This window comes from Cherax quadricarinatus, chromosome 75 (assembly GCF_038502225.1).
Source record: "Cherax quadricarinatus isolate ZL_2023a chromosome 75, ASM3850222v1, whole genome shotgun sequence".
Classification (NCBI taxonomy): domain Eukaryota; kingdom Metazoa; phylum Arthropoda; class Malacostraca; order Decapoda; family Parastacidae; genus Cherax; species Cherax quadricarinatus.
The window spans coordinates 8,777,226-8,799,553 of NC_091366.1; the positions used below are offsets into that span (position 1 = coordinate 8,777,226).

The window sequence follows — 22,328 nt, forward strand, 5'->3', positions numbered from 1 at the left end:
TGGGGTCCATGGTGACTTATTTTACAGTTACAAGCACTAAAAACACTGGGATAATGTGAAATGTACCGAATGTATGCATAGATGTGACCGCACTAGCTGGCTTGTAAACACTGGCGCTGAGGTGCCAGGCGAGTTCAAATGCTTCGTATGGCGGATTTAACGTAATGCGATGCGTTTGTAAGGCGGGGGTCCACTGTATATATAGGAGAAGGGGTTACTAGTCCCTTGTTCCCGGCATTTCAGTTGCCACTTACAACACGCGTGGCTTACAGAGGAAGAATTCTATTCCACTTCCCCATAGAGAATAAATAAATAAATAAACAAATTATATACTTTTTTTTATTTTTTTTAGACATCGGTCATTTCCCACCGAGGCAGGATGACCCAAAAAGAAAGTAAAAAACCCAAAAAGAAAAAAAATACTTTCATCATTCAACACTTTCACCATCACTCATACGTAATCACAGTAGTACCTCGGTCCTTGAACTTAATTCATTCCAGAAGGCTGTTCGAGTACTGAATGAATTTTTCCCATGAGGAATAATGTAAATTAGATTAATCCATTTCAAACCCCCAAAAATACACTCGCAAAAGCATTTTAACGTGAAGTTTACAAGCCTAGCATGCATAAATCTAAAAAAGAAAAAACTAAGCCCAATTAATAGATGAAATAAAAGCAAATTTATTCTCACTTCACCTGTAACTGGAGACTTGATGACGTATGTGGAAGATGGTGAGGAACATGAGGAGGAAGTTAGGTAAATGCTTCTGGGGTTCTTTCTCTTTTCTGTCTCTTTGTGCTTTCTTCCTGAGATAGATTTCGTCATACGAAACTCGGTAGTAAGATCAGACACGCAGGCGCTGCTTTTGGGTTGACTGTTATCACTAATCTTCTTAGGCCCCCATAGTGACTTGTACATTGTTTCAGGCAGGAATACCCACACATGTGACCTGTCTCGCCTTGCATGTTCTGGCAGGTCGTGTTTGTTTGGTCAAGTGCCGAGCAACAAACCAAACAAAGCATTCAAATACCAAATTGCTCAAGTTGGGAACTGTTCGAGTACTGAGTTTCTACTGTATGTATATATACGTACTTCTTTTTTTTTTTTAACACTTTGGCCATCTCCCACTGAGGCAGTGACCCAAAAAAGAAAAAACTTTCACCATTATTCACACATAATCACTGTCTTTGCAGAGGTGCCCAGATGTGATGGTTTAGATATCACTTCACACAGCAAATACGTATCCCAAACCCCTCCTTTAAAGCACAGGCATTGCACTTCCCACCTCCAATACTCTAGCCCAGCTAACAGGTTTCCCTGAATCCCTTCACAATAAATTATTTTTATTATATTTTTTTATCACCAGCCATATCCCTCAGAAGCAGAGTGGCCTAAAAAGAAAAACTAAAGTTTTTCTTTTTAAATTTAGTAATTTATACAATAGAAGGGTTTACTAGCCACTTGCTCTCGGCATTTTAGTCGCCTCTTATGATGAATATGGCTTATGGAGGAAGAATTCTTTTCCACCTCCCCATTTTTATACATTCGTCTTTATTTACATGCACGCTACATTGATGGTTTTGTTTTCATCCAGATATCCTGTTAACTTGGATCGGTATCCAGACTACAGCCAGGTTATTGACGTTCCTATGGACCTGACAACAGTGCGAGAGGAATTGTCAGCCAATGGTTATGCTGCTCCCCATGACTTTGCGAAGGATATGAGACTTATATTTACTAACTCTAAAAATTATAACACAAATAAAAGATCACGGGTAAGTTTACAAGTAATGAGATTTCTTCAATATTCATTCAGTGGTAAATTTATTTCTCATATTAATTGGAATTGACTGTAGTTATATAGCTTACTGTAAATATATTTTGGAATCTTAGATTTTGAATTACTCATTATATACTCTGAGATATTATTTAATATTGTGAAATTAAGACACATGTGCAACATCTGGGTATCTTTATTGTAGACGTTCGCCATCCAGTGGCTTTATCAATACAAATTCTAGGACATAGCTTGAAGACAGTAGGACTGTATACAGAAGATGAGGTAATCAGTCCCTCAACCTAGGAGTAGGTGCGAAGAGCACCATAGTCATGGAGATTCTGAAGCAGAAGCAAGGAGTCTGGCGCTTATATAGTAACGTCAGGTGTAGTAGACGAGGGCATAGTCACTGGTAGGCGGGATTCCCCAGTGGAAGTAGGTCCTTCCCAAAGAGATGGGTTAGTTGTAGTAGTAGTTGTTACTACTACAACTAACCCATCTCTTAGTTGTAGTAGTAGTTGTTACTACTACAACTAACCCATCTCTTTGGGAAGGACCTACTTCCACTGGGGAATCCCGCCTACCAGTGACTATGCCCTCGTCTACTACACCTGACGTTACTATATAAGCGCCAGACTCCTTGCTTCTGCTTCAGAATCTCCACGACTATGGTGCTCTTCGCACCTACTCCTAGGTTGAGGGACTGATTACCTCATCTTCTGTATATAGTCCTACTGTCATCAAGCTATGTCCTAGAATTTGTATTGATAAAGCCACTGGATGGCGAAACGTCTACAATAAAGATACCCAGATGTTGCACATGTGTCTTAATTTCATCTTGTCGGTATTATATACCATTCTTGCACATTTAATATTGTCTTGATCTTGCTCATTACCCAATTACCAACTTATTTCAGATATACTCAATGACACTGCGTTTGGAGGCTTACTTTGAAGACCAAATAAAGCCTATTTTATCCTGTCACATATCGCAAGGTAAGCGTAATACATCTAAAGCTAATCCTTGCAACCAAAAGGGAAAATTAATTTCTACTAATAAAACATCAAGCGGAAGAGTTTGTTCATCTCAGACTGGGCCAAGCTCTCGCAAGGCATCTCCAGCTCTCTCCACAGGAGGCAGCAGCGTTGTTCAGAAGAGGCGTCCACTGGTAACTTCACGCTCTCCCACGCCTGCTGTAACTAGGAAGGGAACGTCCAGCAGGACAAGCAGCCCCCGCTCAAAACGTACGTGTGGGCAACTAACCCCACGTGTGGCTGAACCTGTGCTGACTGATGCTGGTGTTGGCTTTCTGGCTCTTGTCTACTGCTGCTGCTGAAACACTAGCTTTTCTAGCTCTCATGCTATTGGCAGGATGTAAAACACGCCATTCAAAATTTGCATGACCCCTTGAGCTCAAAAAATTCGGAATAAAGGGTACAAAGTTGAAGACGAATCTTAAACCAAGAGAATTGGTGGTATTTTTCCAAATTATTATGGTAGATAGTTTTAATATAAGATCCTATTCTATAATTGTCAAATAAGTCTATATTTAATGATTACATATGTAACCAGCAGGTAACTATAATGTATAGTAGTATATATTACTTGCCATAAGACCTTCATGGTGGTGCCTTGATGCCTTATTCTCCCATTCCCAGGCACTGTATGACTTATTTAACAAGTAAATGCCCTGAAACTATAATTCTAACTGTCTTCCTTGATGAAAGTCTCACCTTTTAATGCACTATGAATTTTCAAAAGAAATTAACCTATTGCACCCTGACTAACCCTCACCTCCACTCACCTTACACCTATAATCTGGTCTATCATTGTGCTCTGTGACCCATGTGGATTTAGAGCTTGGAAAGGGAAGTGCCTACAGTCTAAAGGAAGGATGTAGGAGTAATTAGATTGTGATGTCAGCACACTTCTGGAGAAGAAACGTAAGAAAGAAGGAGCACTGCAGCAGGCCTGCTGGCCTATGCTAGGCAGGTCCAAGTCACCTGTGTTTACTCTGGGTCACACTGGATTGGCAGATGGCCATTGAATCTGAAGAAAAATAATGTACCTGCTTGTGCATTACTTTTGTTCTCCATTTAAACAGAAAAATAATGTACCTGCTTGTGCATTACTTTTGTTCTCCATTTATATAGAAAAATAATGTACCTGCTTGTGCATTACTTTTGTTCTCCATTTAAACAGAAAAATAATGTACCTGCTTGTGCATTACTTTTGTTCTCCATTTATATAGAAAAATAATGTACCTGCTTGTGCATTACTTTTGTTCTCCATTTAAACAGAAAAATAATGTACCTGCTTGTGCATTACTTTTGTTCTCCATTTAAACAGAAAAATAATGTACCTGCTTGTGCATTACTTTTGTTCTCTATTTATACACTGCCATAACAATGTGCCAGTGAGAGATTTTGGAGGAAGTGCAGAATAAATCTATGCACAAGTAGAGAACATTGTCAATATCCATGGTCCAAGACTTATTCCAGCAAATATCAGAAATATTGCTGAAACAAAGGTAGATGCTCTCAGGAGGAAATTACTACCTGCTGCAAGTGGTTGATCACCCAGGTTATGATAGCTATGTTGACCTATGCACTGCTAGCAGCAACAGGTGGTTAAACAGGCAGTCAGAAAGGAAGGAGTCTGGCCTTAGACCAGGCTGTACAGGTAGAAGAACCCTTGAAACTGGTCACAGGTATGGCAGTTTTTTGTGGTTCTTTATAATATTTTTCAGTGACTATAGAGAGTGTCTGTGAGGAAAGACTGGCTGAGGCATTGTTTATGTATTCTTTGTACCATCCCTTTGTATCATTATGAGAAAAAATGATAGTACTGTAATGTGTTACACTTTTTACTAGCGTCTATCATTCTTAATGCTGAGGGTCAGTCAGGCTGTATGAGAGATGAGAAATGAAATGTATATCTGTATACCTCTTAGTGAGACAGGAATGCAATGCTGACTAACTCCTCAGCATAGTGTTTATTTGCTGCTAGGTGAAAGGAGCAGCAGGTGTAGAGACTCGCCCATATATCCTTCTAGTTGTGTATAGATAAGTCTTGTTGAGTCGGCTACCCCTGTTCACTTAGCATTAAATATCTACAGTATTTGGGTGTTGGTCAGGAAGAGGACTAAGAGTTTGACAGAAAGAAGCCACAATGCTTGACTTTCTTTGGGTTTAATAATCCAAAAATAGTCTTCAGGAATCCAATGATAGCTTAGTTTCCAAGTGAAGGAAGGAACAAGACGTGGTAAGTGCAAGAAGCTAATGACTGCATCCTGTAATCTAATTTCTGAGTACCTAGTAAACTATATAACTTAAACATCTCTGCTTCAACACATTGAGGCATTTAGTGTACAAATCAGTGCTCAGTATTCAGATTTACCCTTCATTGTTGATCTAACAGGATGCAATGGATGACTGAATGATAGTATGAGTGTCTGGCATATATCTTCCAATCAGTCAGTGCCCAGAGTGAATGCTTTTGGTTTTATTATTTTATTTTTTTTTTATTATCACACTGGCCGATTCCCACCAAGGCAGGGTGGCCCGAAAAAGAAAAACTTTCACCATCATTCACTCCATCACTGTCTTGCCAGAAGGGTGCTTTACACTACAGTTTTTAAACTGCAACATTAACACCCCTCCTTCAGAGTGCAGGCACTGTACTTCCCATCTCCAGGACTCAAGTCCGGCCTGCCGGTTTCCCTGAATCCCTTCATAAATGTTACTTTGCTCACACTCCAACAGCACGTCAAGTATTAAAAACCATTTGTCTCCATTCCCTCCTATCAAACACGCTCATGCATGCCTGCTGGAAGTCCAAGCCCCTCGCACACAAAACCTCCTTTACCCCCTCCCTCCAACCTTTCCTAGGCCGACCCCTACCCCGCCTTCCTTCCACTACAGACTGATACACTCTTCAAGTCATTCTGTTTTGCTCCATTCTCTCTACATGTCCGAACCACCTCAACAACCCTTCCTCAGCCCTCTGGACAACAGTTTTGTTAATCCCGCACCTCCTCCTAACTTCCAAACTACGAATTCTCTGCATTATATTCACACCACACATTGCCCTCAGACATGACATTTCCACTGCCTCCAGCCTTCTCCTCGCTGCAACATTCATCACCCACGCTTCACACCCATATAAGAGCGTTGGTAAAACTATACTCTCATACATTCCCCTCTTTGCCTCCAAGGACAAAGTTCTTTGTCTCCACACTCCTAAGTGCACCACTCACTTTTTCCCTCATCAATTCTATGATTCACCTCATCTTTCATAGACCCATCCGCTGACACGTCCACTCCCAAATATCTGGATACGTTCACCTCCTCCATACTCTCTCCCTCCAATCTGATATCCAATCTTTCATCACCTAATCTTTTTGTTATCCTCATAACCTTACTCTTTCCTGTATTCACCTTTAATTTTCTTCTTTTGCACACCCTACCAAATTCATCCACCAATCTCTGCAACTTCTCTTCAGAATCTCCCAAGAGCACAGTGTCATCAGCAAAGAGCAGCTGTGACAACTCCCACTTTGTGTGTGATTCTTTATCTTTTAACTCCACGCCTCTTGCCAAGACCCTCGCATTTACTTCTCTTACAACCCCATCTATAAATATATTAAACAACCACGGTGACATCACACATCCTTGTCTAAGGCCTACTTTTACTGGGAAAAAATTTCCCTCTTTCCTACATACTCTAACTTGAGCCTCACTATCCTCGTAAAAACTCTTCACTGCTTTCAGTAACCTACCTCCTACACCATACACTTGCAACATCTGCCACATTGCCCCCCTATCCACCCTGTCATATGCCTTTTCCAAATCCATAAATGCCACAAAGACCTCTTTAGCCTTATCTAAATACTGTTCACTTATATGTTTCACTGTAAACACCTGGTCCACACACCCTCTACCTTTCCTGAAGTCTCCTTGTTCATCTGCTATCCTATTCTCCGTCTTACTCTTAATTCTTTCAATAATAACTCTACCATACACTTTACCAGGTATACTCAACAGACTTCTCCCCCTATAATTTTTGCACTCTCTTTTATCCCCTTTGCCTTTATACAAAGGAACTATGCATGCTCTCTGCCAATCCCTAGCTTGTGGTATTGTATATTTTTTTTTTCTAAGTTTTCTTCATCATAAACACTGGTGCACAAGAGGTTTATGAGGCTAGAAGTTGGAAATAAAAAGTTTCAGTATCAAAGAAAAAATGTTACCAATATCTATAAGGGTTTCAAAGGTATGTACAATGTTTCATAAGCACCGTAGCTGGTGATGTGGAGGCACAGGGCCTTCCTGTTCTACCCTGATCAGTGACTGGCTTTGTTTCATAAGATGGTGAAAGGGGGGAGAAGGTGCAACTTGGAGTATACAGTGGACCCCCGGTTTACGATATTATTTCATTCCAGAAGTATGTTCAGGTGCCATTACTGAACGAATTTGTTCGCATAAGGAATATTGTGAATTAGATTTGTCCATTTCAGACACGCAAACATACACGTACAAACGCACTTACATAAATGCACTTGCATAATTGGTCGCATTGGGAGCTGATCGTAAAGTAGGGGTCCACTGTATTTATTTAAAAAAATAATTATACTTATGGCTAGTAATATATTGTATTGTACATAATTGCAGATGGTTATTGATAAATTTTATGTTGAAATGAGAAGTATTACAAGTGAAGACTATGTACTAATTGTTGTAGATGTAATTGAAAGTGTAAAAAATTTTTCATGACTAATTCTGCCTCGCAGGGATTTAATAACTGACCAATAACCATACTTTTTGAACATATTATGCATGACATTTACAACTTCAGGTGGCATAAATCCAGAGTATAATGTGGTCAGGAACTGTGATGCTCAAAGCAAATATGGTTTCAGAGAGAGGAGAAGGATGGGAAGGAGAGAGGTTACTGATACAGCTGATTAACTTTGATGTTCTTTTGCATATGTTGTTAAAAAACATGTACCAAAAATATGAAGTTCTCAAAAGAGTCAAGATGGAATGAGTTTTAAAAAAAAAAATTTAAAAAAGAAAACTACCCTCTCCCACCAAGATAGGATGACCCAGGAAAAAAAAAATTTTCACCATCATTTATTCCATCACTCGACCCTTAAGGATTTAGTGCTTGGTTATAATTATAATCATTCCATCACTGTTGCCAGAGGGGTGCTGATACTACAGTTCAAAACTGCAAGTATTCCCACCCCTCTTTCAAAATTGATCAGATTTAACCCTTTATTTTTTTTTTTTTTTTTTATTATTAAACCAGTTGCTTTAGTAAAAGCATCATCAACATTTTCCAATGAGTTATACCATTGCACTTGTGTCCCTTTACCTAACAAAATAAGAATATACAACATTTATGCATAATTGATTCAACAAGTATAGATTATGTAGCAAGTAATGTTTGACTACCATGGTCAGTAAATATGCATCTCCAGGCTCAGGGGGTAATGTTATTCATCATCACTGTTTGTGTTTATTGTGTGCCAAACCACATTGTTTTGAACACTGTAGAAATATTTTCTGAGTAGGTTTCTGATGAACTACATAGGGATAAAATTTCCCAGAATTACTTTATGACCATAAAAGATTGGTTTGCTTCCTTTTGCCTTAAGTTTTCTCTGGAAGAATTCCTCTTTCTAAGTCTGGGCTCCATCACTAGCTAGATAAGAGGCTGTATTTATATCCCCAAATGCTGAATTGTTAAGTTTTAGTACTGTGAAATGCAGAGGCCTCCACTGTGCATTATTACCATTAAACATTTGTTTCATTGTGACCACTGTTTGATAGATGTTTTGAAACAATAGCTTGTGTGTGTGCTGAAGGCAGGCCAGAAGGCTGCTACCTCAATAGTGGTCTTCGGCAAAGCCATACATTTGAGGAAAAAAAAAATGCTTGATCGAGATTAATGCTTTGCTAGGCAAAAAAAAAAAAAAGTGCTCAATACTTTCATAGGAAATGCTCTTCTGTAATCACAAGCTGACTCGTGCTACATAGGCATTTCCTCTTCAAGGGGGGCTCCTTGGCGTGGTGAAGAGGCTCTTGGTCTGAGGAATTAGACCTGTCAGTCTCCTTCCTCAGACCGAACCTAATTACCCCCCAATCCCCCCTTCCCTATCCCATCCTCCCCTTTTCCTTTCCTCCTCCTCCCCACCCCTCCCTTTTGCCCTTCCTCTTTTTGGCCTTTGGAATTTTTCCCACAGGCACACTAGTTCATAGGTAGGGAGAAGTGTACCGGGGTCCATCCCATTCCGTTGAGGTTCTTGGCGGTGGAGTAGTTTGCCGTGGGATCTGGATTGCCTGGGGATGTCCCGATCCCTCTCCGGTATCCCGGAGGGTAGCTTTGGGTGTCTTTCGGGCGACGGGTGTATCTCTGGAAGCCACTTTTCGGATTCCGGGGGTGGTGACCAAAGGAGGTATGCTTTGTGGCGGATATCCGGCCACCCTCTCTGTTTCACCTAGCAGCCCTCTGTGTTGATGACTTTGCTATTGCCTGTGCAGGCGCTGATTGTCACCTCATTACAGTTTCTCTCCAGCATGCGGTCGATCGTGTTTCCAATTGGGCCACCACACATGGGTTTAAATTTTCCAGTACCAAAACTCGCCAAATTACTTTCACTAGACGCTCTGTCATCTCCGACCATCCTTTATACCTCTATGGCACCCGTATCCCTGAACGTGATACAGTCAGGTTTCTAGGCCTCCTCTTTGAGGTAGGTTATCCTGGAAACCTCACATTACCTCTCTGAAGACAACTTGTCACAGCCGGCTGAACCTTCTTAAACCCCTTGCTCATCTTTCATGGGGAGCTGATCGTCGAACTCTCCTTCACCTACATTCCACCCTCATTTTGTTGAAACTTGACTATGGTGACCAGATCTATTCAGCGGCCTCTCCTGCTACTCTCTCTAGCCTTAACCCCATTCATCACCAAGGATTACGTTTATGCCTTGGTGCTTTTCGCTCTTCCCCTATTGAGAGCCTCTATGCAGAAGCGAACGTTCCATCTTTATCCGATCGCCGTGATGCCCATTGCCTTTGCTACTATGTACGCTTTCATGATCTCCGCAGTCCTTCCATTTATAGAATGGTCACCGATATTAGTAGACATTGTTTATTTGTTTGCCGCTCCTGTTTGCTCCGTCCCTTCTCTCTTCGCCTACATTAGCTCTTGTCTTCTCTTCAATTACCACCTTTCTATGTTCATGTAGCATCTCACTTTTCCCTACCCCCCTTGGAAGTTCCAGCTGTTCGAGTCTGTTCTTTCTCTCTCCCTTGCTCGAAAGCCCTACTGTCTACGGTTGCTTCCCGCTCTCTTTTTCTTGACCACTTCCACTCTCATTCTCATGCCATTGCAGTGTACACAGATGGCTCTAAGTCTTCTGACGGCCTAGGATTCGCAGCAGTGTTTCCGGACAGTCATACGAGGGCATTTACTATCTTCGGCTAGTATTTTTACTGCTGAATTGTATGCCATTCTTGCAGCACTTATCCATATTGCATCTATGCCTGTGTCATCATTTGTGGTTGTCTCAGACTCCCTTAGTGCTTTACAGGCTATACAGAAATTTGATACACCTCACCCCTTAGTCCTCCGTATCCAACTTTGGCTATGCCGCATCTTTACCAAGCATAAAGATATTGTTTTTTGTTGGGTCCCTGGTCATGTTGACGTACAGGGCAATGAACAGGCAGACACTGCTGCGCAGTCAGAAGTACATGACCTACCAGGTTCATATAGAGGTATTCCATTTACGGACTATTTTGCTGCAATAGCTACCCACCTTCACACCCGTTGGCAACAATGTTGGTCTACTATGCTCGGTAACAAACTTCAGTCTATTAAACCGAGTATAGGTTACTGGCCGTCTTTTTGTCACCAGTGTCGAGGTTGGGAGACTACTCTCTCCCGCCTTCGCATTGGCCATACTCGTCTTACTCGTGGATATCTCATGGAGAGGCGCCCTGCTCCTCTCTGTGAAAATTGTCAGGCTCCATTATTAGTCGGCCACATTCTGTTGGACTGCCCACTTGATCAACGAGCACACAGAATTTACCTCTGTCGTCGCCTTCGCTCCGCTGCTCTCTCTTTACCTTCCCTTCTCGCTGATGGACCCACCTTTCATCCAGACTCTCTCATTGACTTTTTGACAACAACTGACTGACTTCACAAACTCTGATGCCTTCAGCCCTTTCCACCTCAATTTCTTGCTACCCTTTACCCCTGCACTATCCCCTGCCCTGCTGTTTTCTGTAACCTACTGATCATCCCTTCCCCATTCTGCCGCCCAATACCCTCGCTTCCTTCCCTACCCTGCAGCGCTGTATAGCCCTTGTGGCTTAGCGCTTCTTTTTGATTATAATAATAATGTACAAGTCCATGACTTGTGTTGTATATGGAGTTCTAACACTACTATTTGCCTAAAGAACCTGATTTGTGTAAGCTGGTAAAAATAAGTGCTCAAAAGTGAAGTGTTTTATGTCGTGGAAGGTATGGTAGTGTGCATAATTGTTACATTTGTACATTTGAAGCAGGCTGGGTTAGATGACCGGTAAACAGTTACTGTATGTGGAAAAAGGAAAACCCAATTGAAGCATACTGAGCTAAACTTGTAGAGAAGTCTGTTACTGGTATAGACCCTTGTAGGTTTACTGCTTCTTTTTGATTATAATATAATAATGTTAATGGTGTAAAGGTTAATTCTGAGAGGTTTTATTCCTTAATGGTTCCTTCTCAAGGGAGGTGCTTTCATGCTGGTTAAGTACTCTTCATCCAAGTGGACCTGTCCTCCCCTACCGTGCATTGAACCTAATTGGCCTAAATCCCCATAGGTTTAGTGCTTCCCCAGATAATAATGTACTGTAATTCCTTAATGGTTCATCAGAATCCAAATACAGAAATTTCCTTTTGACATGGTTGTCAGTGCTGCATTAATCACCAAACAAGACTAGAATACAAGAACACCAGATGGCTGTGTAATATCGTATATTACATCCTGCTTATTTGCTTTGATAACCAAAGAACTTGTGGAATTATTTTTAACAATATTTTTTGTATTGAATCTACTTAAATTTTTTATTTACCATAATTATGGAACATCCTGTAATAATAACAATAGTTATTAATATCCCAAGTAGTTTATAGATGAAAATAATATATGGAAGTTCTTATTGGGCTTCCTTCATATGATCTTACAGGCATATATTCTGCCTGCTATTTCTTTTCTTGCGTACATACAGTGTTAGTTCACATTGGTTAAAAGATGCAGGACCAAGAGCTAGAGCTGATTCCTTCTTGCCCTTCCCCTGTAAATTTGTATTGGTAGTTAAAGTGTATTCATTTTACTTTTGTTCAACTAACCTGTACAGTTACATTGGGTTCATAATTTTATTTCGTTAAAATTCTCAACCACACAATCTGCATATTTTCTATGATCTTCTCATTCCTTAACATTATCCTGTCAGGCCATAAGGTAATTCTTTGATACTGTTTTATTGTATCCTTTGCTATTCGTTGTGCTAAATTTGTTCATTAGTCGTCAGTCTCCTTTGATGTATCATAGCGTTAATGATATACAGTACCAACAAGCTGACAAATAAGAAACATGTGCAATACCTGGATATCTTTTATTTTTGAAATGTTCTGCCAACTAGTGGCTTTACCAACTGTGTGCTTCATATTCATCAAGATTAAGGTGAACACCTTCATCTAGGCTGAGAGGTTGATTACCTCCTCTTCTACTGTATACAGTTTCAACACCTTCAAATAACCTCTGTATTAATTTGATAGAGCCACTGGTTGGCAAAATATCATCAGAATAAAGACATGCAGGTGTTGCACATGTCTTATTTATCTCTTTGACTGTAACTTTAGTGATATTATCCTGATTGCTGTTCATTTACATTTACAACCACCTTGTGGTCAAACATACAAGTTGAAGCCACGTTGTGATTCATTTACTCAGTCTTGTAAAATATTTTGTGACTTGGTGAGGTAGCCATTTTTAAAAAGGAATCATTTTATTTTTTGTTAGGATTTTTCTCCCATTTAATATCAGTGGACTTAATCAGACAGCCACTGGATTAGTTTTCTGCCTAATTTGGTTACAAGGTGTTGGCATGATTTTTGTTTTCTTGCAGTTCTCCTTCCCATTAAAAAGCTTATCTGAATGGTTGTAATTTCAATGGTTACCTGACTATTTATGTGGCTTGATTTGTTTTGTTCCTTTGATATGTAATGCAAAGCAGTCTTGTTATAGCATTGATTCTTATTTAGCACATTTGTGGATACAAATATTTTATAGCTTATAAAATGACATTTGCCTTTATTGAATTTGCTGAAATTTTCTTCATATTCTATTCATTGTATGAGACTGTCCATGGCATCTGCAGGACACTCCTAGTAGTGTCTACTTCACACCCATTTAAGAGTATTGTATCACCATACTCTGCATTTTCCATTTTTGCCTTTATGGATAATCTCCTTTGTCTCTACAGATGCTTTAGTACACCACCCATCTTTTCCCCTTGTCAGTTCTTTGGCTCACTTTGTCTTTCATAGACCTGTCCACTGACAAGTCCACTCACAAATATCTGAACACATTCACTTCGTCCACACCACCTCCTCTCAATCTGATATTCAGTTTTTCATTGCCTATGTTTTTTGTTACTCTCATCACATATTTCTTTCCTACATTATATTCACTTTTAATTTCCTTCTACGTGCCCTCCCAAATTTTCCTACCAACTTTTGGAACATCTCTTCAGAATCTCCCAAAAATGCACTGTCTTGGCAGAAAGCAACTGTTGCAACTCCAATTTGTATATTTATACATGTACTATATTTCAGCTTCAGACCCTCTTCAGATCTGCTGAAAGTCTGACTGATGCTGAAATATACACATCTCTTTAATCTATTTCATTTTTTGGTGCAAGTGGTTACTCACATTTTATTTGCACATTTCTCCATTGTAGTTATACCGAGAAAGTAAACTTCATTAAAGTATTGCACTTTGCTTTCACTCGTGTGCTTGTGAGATGTTTATAGAAAGTCTTTGTTCTATTGGAGTGCCACAGTATGTGAGAAAATGAAATAAATCCTTTTTTTAAAATACAAATTGAGTTTCCAAATAATAATAAACGTTATTGCTAGTGATAGGACGATACAAAAATTTTTGATACTGATACTAAATTTTAGATTGATACTATCCAAAATTGCTGTATAAAAAATGACCAATACCAATACCATCAAAATTACCCAATGCCCATTGATATCAGTACTGATACTTTGTGACACCCCTAATTATTACCTTTTCATGCTACTGTGATAGTGTTATGACCCTCCTGGTGTCCACAGTTCTTTATTAAAATGCATATAAATAAATAAACAAAAAAAGGCACAATACCGTGACTGGAACGATACACAAATAACCCGCACATAAAAGAGAGAGGCTTACGACGACGTTTCGGTCCGACTTGGACCACTTACAAAGTCACACACATGTAAATGGTCCAAGTCGGACCGAAACGTCGTCGTAAGCTTCTCTCTCTTATGTGCGGGTTATTTGTGTATGCATATAAATAATATTGAGCTAGCTTTTGTATTATGTTGATTCACAATGTAGGCTTTTCTGTTGCTTTTTCTACATAAGCATGCATGGTCATGTACAGTAAATAAATTTATGTATACATATTTAATAAAATAATATTATGACTCTTGTCAATTTAGCACTTTATTTGATTGTAATAAAATATAGAAAATGCGTAACGAGGATAATTTGTATATTAAAATGGAGCATGTGTTGAACATGATTAGCAAGTGGTGACAGGCTGAGGAAGTTTTTCTTAGGGTTGCTGAAGGAATTATCTTTATATCCAATAACTTTGTGTTTATGCCAATATCTTTGATCTGCATACTTTAAATGTCTTAGTGGCCATGTTAAATGTAGATGCAGTACCTAGATAAGCCTGTAATACTCTTAAGAAAGTCATGTTCAAAAGTTGCTTCACATTGCTAGTTTAATTAACCATCCCCATGTAAATTTAGTATTGATATACTTGGATAATTAAGAAATGTATTAATATTTCAGATGTCCCATCCAAAGCAAGTGGTGAAGCGAGGAAAAATGCATCTTCGTCATTAACATCCTATGGTCGACCAGTTGTACCACCCTATCGGACAGATTGTACTCTATCTACTGCATTTGAAGATGATGCAAATCTAGGGGGTGATATTTCCAATGATGAAAGAGAGATTAAATTTAGAAAATCATTTGGAAAGGACTCGAAGAGACGATCTAGAAGGGTTGCTCGGAAAAAGTGTATTGATGAAGAAGAGGAAGACAATGACTCTGGTGAAGAATATAGTCCCAAAAATATATCCAAGACTGTGGCAAAAGCCAAGAAAAAAGGTGTGGCCACAAGAAATAGGGGTAGAGTTACAGTGCAATACAATGAAGACAGTGAAGAGGAGGAGTTGACTTCAAAAGTGAAAATTGAAAATATTGTAAGAGTTAAAAAGAAAACTGTGGTAACAAGTGGTAGTAGTAGTGAGGGTGAGAGCAGCAGTTGTGATAGTGCAGGACCCAGTGCTAAGAGAACTAATGGCCAGCTGTATGGTATTAGAAGCAGGCTGAAGAGCTCAAGTGAGGAGGAGTTGGAGGAAAAATCTAGGAAAAAATCTAATGGTGTGAATGGTTTAGCACAGAAAAAAATGGGATCTCTAGCCAAGAGAAAAAATATAAACCAAGCAAAAAAGCTCAGTGGGAGTGATGAAAGTGAAGAAAGCAGCAATTCCTCTCAACTCTCTGACTGTGATAGCACTAAGCAAACATCTTTAAGAAAACCAAGAAATAGTAAAAGAAAACAATCTTCTAGTGATAGTAGTGTTAGTAGTAGTAGCGATTCCGTTCAAAATAAACGGTTGGTCTCCAAACGAAGAGCGTGCCCACCAGATACAAACAAGGGCAAATCAAGAAACATCAAGCGAACCAAAGATGAGAGTGAAGTGGAATTTGATGAAGAAGATCTAGAATCTAGCACTGAGGAGAGTATGGAGGAAGAGGTTAACAGTAAAAGGGGTAGGAAAAGAGGTGTAGCATCTGGCGTTAGAAGAGCAAGGAAAATTATTCTTGATGGTGATGATTTGGATGATGCTGATTTTATAGCTGATAAAGATTTTATTGATGATGCTGATATTACTGAGGAGGAATCCAGTTCTGAATCTGAGAGTGAGTATGGTAGTGATGATATTAAAAAGCCCAAGAAGAAAAAGAAACGGAAGAAGAAGAAGAAGAAAACAAAACCAAAACCTAAATCTAAGCCTAAATCTAAATCTAAACCTGTCAAAAAGAAAAAGACAGTTAAAAATAATGCTAAAAATGCAAAAAATGCCAAATCAAAAAAGACTACTCAAAAGAAAAAGACACCTGTGAAAAAGGCAGGGCCAGTAGGCAAGAAACGAACGCCAGTAAAGCTACAAGTGCAGGAGTTTGTAACAGCCAACAGGCCTAGCCAAGCACCCTTACCTTATCAACCCTTCAACTTTGCCCCCAAAAAAGTTATTGTCAATGAGGTAAAACACAAAGGACGAGTTGTTGGGAGAGTTATCACTTCAAAGTATGATGGTGGTGGTGATGACGATGAGAGTGAAGGTATGTCCGAGACCGATGAAAGTGAAGAGTACGATGATCCACCATTACCGCCTGTTAAAGGTAAAGGTAAAAATATAAAGAATTTAACCAGTTTGAAGCGCTCGTTTAATAGTGACTCAGACGTTGAAAACTTGTCAAGAACAAATGTACAGAAAAGAATGAGGTACAGTGATGAGGAGGGGGAAGAGGAGGATGAGGAGGAGGATGATGATGATGATGATGAGGATGATGATGATGAGGATGATGATGGGATGGATGTTAGCAGCCGGGGTCGAGTGAGGAAAGCCAACACCTTGATGAGAGACTTCATATAGTATTAGGTGAGAAATAGTTTTAATTGCTACTTACAAGCCAGAAATGTAAATAATTTCTTCTGATTATTCACTTTCACCTCAGGATGTATATTGAAGTGTTGGATTGAGGAGCTTGTCAGGCAAAATCATTTCCTTCAATTATGGCCTGGGTGTCATTGTTCAAATATATAATGACATAACTGCCAAAATATTTTGAGGAGTTTCTGGATATTCAGGTATTAAACTGTGATATAATATAGAAACTTTTGTCTGAAGTTTGTGATTTTTATATATAATATATATAGTGTACATATATAATGATAAAAGTTGTAGTGTTAAATATGTTATTTCTTCATTGTGTGATATTATTACATACAACCACTCAGGGTGTCTATAACCAATTTATTTTCATACTCGGTACATTTCTCATTGGTCTCGTCCTATTTTAATTTGTTATAGATATATATTACAACATAAAATGTGTTAGATAACTACCTTGATGCTTTCAACATTTAATGTCCGTACGATTAATTTTAAAGGTAATCCCCGAGGGATTCTCTTCTTGACTTAAGGTATTATTTATCTCATTAATTTATTTGAACCCAAGTCATAATACAAATGTTCTTTTACGTGAAAACACTTTGCAAAGAAAAAATTAAAATATAGATCAAACCTATAATACTATGATAGTAAATCCATTATTAACAAATAGTAGTTTTGGTATAATTTATTTATATTATATATATATATATATATATATATATATATATATATATATATATATATATATATATATATATATATATATATATATATATATATATATATATATATATATATATATATATATTAATTAATTTTTTTTTTTTTTTGAGAAATCATAATGATACCTTATTATGAGTGGAAATGTGACATCGGTATTTGGGTTGCTAGAAGCACATTATATTGACAGGCTTGCAGTTAATGAACTTTCAGAAATCTTAAGCAGATAATTATTATTGTCAAGTCATCGACATTTGGAGAACAAGAGTTGGTCACTAACTGGAGTGCGAGATCAAGACTGCTTGTATTACTCTATCTTGAATGCAAAAGGTGATGAACAGAAAAGATGCCTGGCTTCAATTGGAACAATATTTTAATTCTTTCAAATGGTCATTACTTAAAATGGTCTCTTCTTTTGTCTCATATTTATGTTGAACATGCTCCATATAATGTTATTTGCATTAGTATTGTCTCATGTCATTGAGATGGAAATCAGTTCAGTAAGAAAAGGTGTATATTTTTATATACATACCTAAATTATTTATGTATTAATTTATAAAATTTCATAACACACATGACTGGGAAGCAACTATCTTGGACAAGCACATGAAAATATTTACTAAATTTTATTTAATACTATATTACCGTTTGTAACCGATACAAAAATTTTGACTTTCCTGTCATTTCAGTTTAGTATTTTTAAAGTAATAAAATAAAAATTTAACTTTTTTACTTGAAATTTATCATAATCATTCCCTGCTGTGTGTGACATGTGAAAGTACATTGAGACAAATGTCATGACAGCTATGAGAGAAGTATCAGTAAAGAGATTCTGTTACGCACAACAAATCAAGGGCTATTGGTTTGTTAATGAGTAAGACACATGTGCAACAGTTGGGTATCTTTATTGTTGAAATATTTTGTCTACACAGTAGGCTTCTTCAGTCAAAACAATCTATTGAAGGCAGCAGAGGTGATGAGGTAAAGATCTACTCAGTCCATCAGCCTTGTAGAAATAGTTGAGGTCATAAGGGTCTCAGCCTGGAGAAGAGTTCATCTCCATAGTCTGGCTGAGGAACTGACAATATCAAACTATTTCTACAAGGCTGATGGACTGATTACATTATCCTTACCTCATCACCTCTACTGCCTTCAATACATTCTGTTTTGACTGAAGAATCCTACTGCATTGGCAAAACATTTCAACAATAAAGATACCCAACTGTTGCACACATCTTTCTCATCGACTTGTCGGTATTTTATACCATTTTTAACATACTGTTGGTTTAGTGTGGTAAGCAGATCTGCTTAAAAAGTTGACCAGACATTCTTGCCAAATGGAGGTAATATATATTGTATGATAATCCTCTTGTACAGTAATTAGTTTTAATGCATTCTTTTCTGTATATGATTTTTTATAATGAAAAAGACAATTTTCTATCAAAGATTTGTTTTTGAAAGCAATCAAAAGGGTTTGATTGGATTTTTGAAGTCGGAATAATCAAGGTAACATTTTAGTGAGAAATTTTTTTTCAAAATATTGCAGTTCAGATTACTTTAGCCTCTGACAGTTTTACAAAGTAATTCAAAAGTTCTATTGTCAGATTCTCAGCTAAGTACGAGTCCCTTTAAAAACAGGTAGAGAAATAAATTTGCAAGGTGTTGGCAAGACTGGAAGAATATGAGCAGTATTTAGTTACAGGTGGCTGTATTAGCAATGATGTCTTCAGGAATGTACATTTACTGTATAGTATTCTCAACATTTTTGGAATACTTTACTTTTTTAATATATTTGTATATTTTGTAAGTTCACTGCTTAGATTGAGGCCATTATGGATTTGCTCATAATTTTTGTAATAAAAGTATTCATTGTATCTGTCGGTTATTCCCTTTCAAATGTGTACTGTAGTTATTTGGTTTCTTGAAGAAAGCAGAGCATAAATGTTCACTGACAGTAATGACTTAGTAATATATGTACTTGAAGTTGAAGTAAGGTGGTAAATAATACTGTTGTAGAGGATAAACTGCTAGGCAATTGGATGGTGCTCTTCATCGAAGCCCTGGACCAATCTTATTGTCTCCCCTTCCTACAGTGGCCATTCTTGTGTGAGATTTATTTGTAGCTACAGCAGCAGCAGATCCTTACAGGTTTAGTGTTTAGTTTGATTAGATTATTACAGCAGTAGAGCTAAACTTTTGATGTCACTTCAGTATTTAATCTCTTGAGAAAGGTTGAAAAGTTTCTACAGGTTGTAGCATATGCATTACTACCTATCTTATAAACCATTCTATTCTACCACTGCTCTTGAAAAAATTGTCCTGTGCCTTTAGGTTTATTACTTCCCTCTTTCTGCCTCTCTTTTCTGTTCACCGTGTTCATTTCTTTTTCCATCTTACCTTGGAATGTACAGGTGATCCGAACATGTCCCTCCTCTTCCCAAATTCTTGTCTCGGTTATGGACACGTGATCCCACTGAGCATTTTCATTTGCATTCGCATGGTATTGCTGTGTATATTTTAAATTCTTAACTAGTTGGGTATATGTATTTTTCATGACAGTGTGATACAGTACAGGGACACTTAAACAGCCAAAGTTTCATGAATTATATCCACTTTATGTAGCTTATTCACATTGTAAATGTGTCCACTTCCATTACTAGTTTGACTAACAAAGTCCATTGCAGTTGTTTTTATTCATGGGGTAAAGCTAAACCTGTTGGAGTCATACAGCACTCTAGGATTGGGATGAAATCAGATTTTTTATTTTTTTTTTTATCATCACACTGGCCGATTCCCACCAAGGCAGGGTGGCCCGAAAAAGAAAAACTTTCACCATCATTCACTCCATCACTGTCTTGCCAGAAGGGTGCTTTACACTACAGTTTTTAAACTGCAACATTAACACCCCTCCTTCAGAGTGCAGGCACTGTACTTCCCATCTGGGAAATCAGATTTATTACAAGGAAAGGGATGATTGTGCCAATTCCTTGGATCATGAGCTCTTCACTGCCATCAAGGCACCTCTTGAAAGACAGTGCATTACAAGCTTTTCAGATTCTTTGCATTCAGAGTTGACTGTGTTGCTTCTTCAACAAGCATAACATAATCTTTCCTGGACATTGTGATGCTCAGAACAATGAACTTGTAGTCTCTTCTGCATGATTCACAGTTTGGGACCTCCAGTCTCCTGTTTGGAGCTGCCCTTTTCTGATATTTTTCAGTATTGTCTCGGTGCATTCAGAACAGCAGTATCATTAATCAGAGTTAGTGACCTACAAGTTGTTTATCAAGTTACAATTGTGTTTCTGGGTTGGTCTTTTCTTGTCACTGTGTGCAAGGAAACTGTACTTGCAAGGTCATCTTGGGAAGACCTCTTCAAGGGGGGCTCCTTGGCGTGGTGAAGAGGCTCTTGGTCTGAGGAATTAGACCTGTCGGTCTACTTCCTCAGACCGAACCTAATTACCCCCCAATCCCCCGTTCCCTATCCCATCCTCCCCTTTTTCTTTTCCTCCTCCTCCTCCCCACCCCTCCCTTTTTTGCCCTTCCTTTTTGGCCTTTTTTTTTTTTTTTTCCCCACAGGCACGCTAGTTCCTAGGTAGGGGAAAGGGTACCGGGGTCCATCCCATTCCGTTGAGGTTCTTGGCAGTGGCATAGTTTGCTGTGGAATCTGGATTGCCTGGGGATGTCCTGATCCCTCTCCGGTATCCCGGAGTGTGGCTTTGGGTGTGTCTCGGGCGATGGGTGTATCTCTGGAAGCCACCTTTCGGATTCCGGGGGTGGTGGCCGAAGGAGGTATGCTTTGTGGCGGATTTCCGGCTGCCCTCTCTTTCGTCCACCGAGGTAGCTCAGCAGATGTGAGGTTGCTATCCCGGATTGCCGGTTTACTGGCATGATGGGTAGGGTATGGCACGGGTTCCATGCTGCATCTGCGCTACTTGCGGTGCTGAGGTCCTCTTGGGCGAGGAGGGAGATTTCTGGCCCTTTCATTCCTCCTAGGAACTATCCCTCCCTGGTCCCCCCTTTTTTTATTCTTTTTTTTTATTTTTATTTTCTTTTCCTTTTTTTTTCTTAAAAACAAAAAGAAAGAAAGAAGTAACCTAACCATGGCAACCCTAGTCCATGAACCTGCTACCCCCGGGCCCCTTCTTGATACCGCACCCCGTTCTGACCCCGCCTCGTCTTTGGACCACTCTTCGGACACTCCTCATGCCTCTGTACCTCTTGCCGGTGCTGTTTCCTCACCCACTTCAGGTACTGAGGCCTCGACTGACTCCTTCGATTTATCTGACCTTCGCTCTCCTCTGACTATGCTTCCGGCCTCTCCCTCTACGGTGCGGCAATTTTTGAATCGCCGGCCTGTTCCACGTCGGACCAACTCTGGTCCCACGCCTAAATGCCAACGACAATTACCTGCTGATGATACTTCTCCACCTTCTCGTTCTTCTCAGAAAAGATCGACACGTCCTTCACTACCTTTCCACGCTCAGTTTCAGACTGCACAATGGACTAAATTCTTCACTTTACGACCGACTTCCTCTACTGCCTATCTTTCTGACCACAGTATTGGCAAGGCACTCCTACGCCATGTTGGTAAAGATATTTCTTTTCATGCTCTTAAGAGCGGTACGCGCATCGTCACCGTTCAGAATGCTACCCAGGCTCGTGAGCTTTCTCGTCTTTCCCATATCGATACTGTTCCTGTAACTATTGAAAAGCATCATTCCCTCAATTCTTGTAGTGGTACCATCATTCTGCCCCATACCATAGTTCAACAAAATTTCCAGACATGTGGCAC

General features: G+C 39.0%; 1 protein-coding gene across 3 annotated transcripts in view; it reads left to right on the forward strand.

Moving 5' to 3' along the window:
* Positions 1 to 17,487, forward strand: part of BRWD3 (bromodomain and WD repeat-containing protein) — a 124,383-nt gene extending 106,896 nt beyond the window's left edge. For 2 of the 3 annotated variants that reach the window (XM_070101022.1, XM_070101024.1), the window contains 3 exons: positions 1,597 to 1,777; positions 2,697 to 3,024; positions 14,916 to 17,487. In XM_070101022.1, the coding sequence (XP_069957123.1) occupies positions 1,597 to 1,777; positions 2,697 to 3,024; positions 14,916 to 16,792 (2,386 nt within the window). In that variant the 3' untranslated portion in view covers positions 16,793 to 17,487. The remainder of the gene's footprint in view (positions 1 to 1,596; positions 1,778 to 2,696; positions 3,025 to 14,915) is intronic. The other variant, XM_070101023.1, reaches the window with a different exon arrangement.
* Positions 17,488 to 22,328: the final 4,841 nt, after the last annotated feature.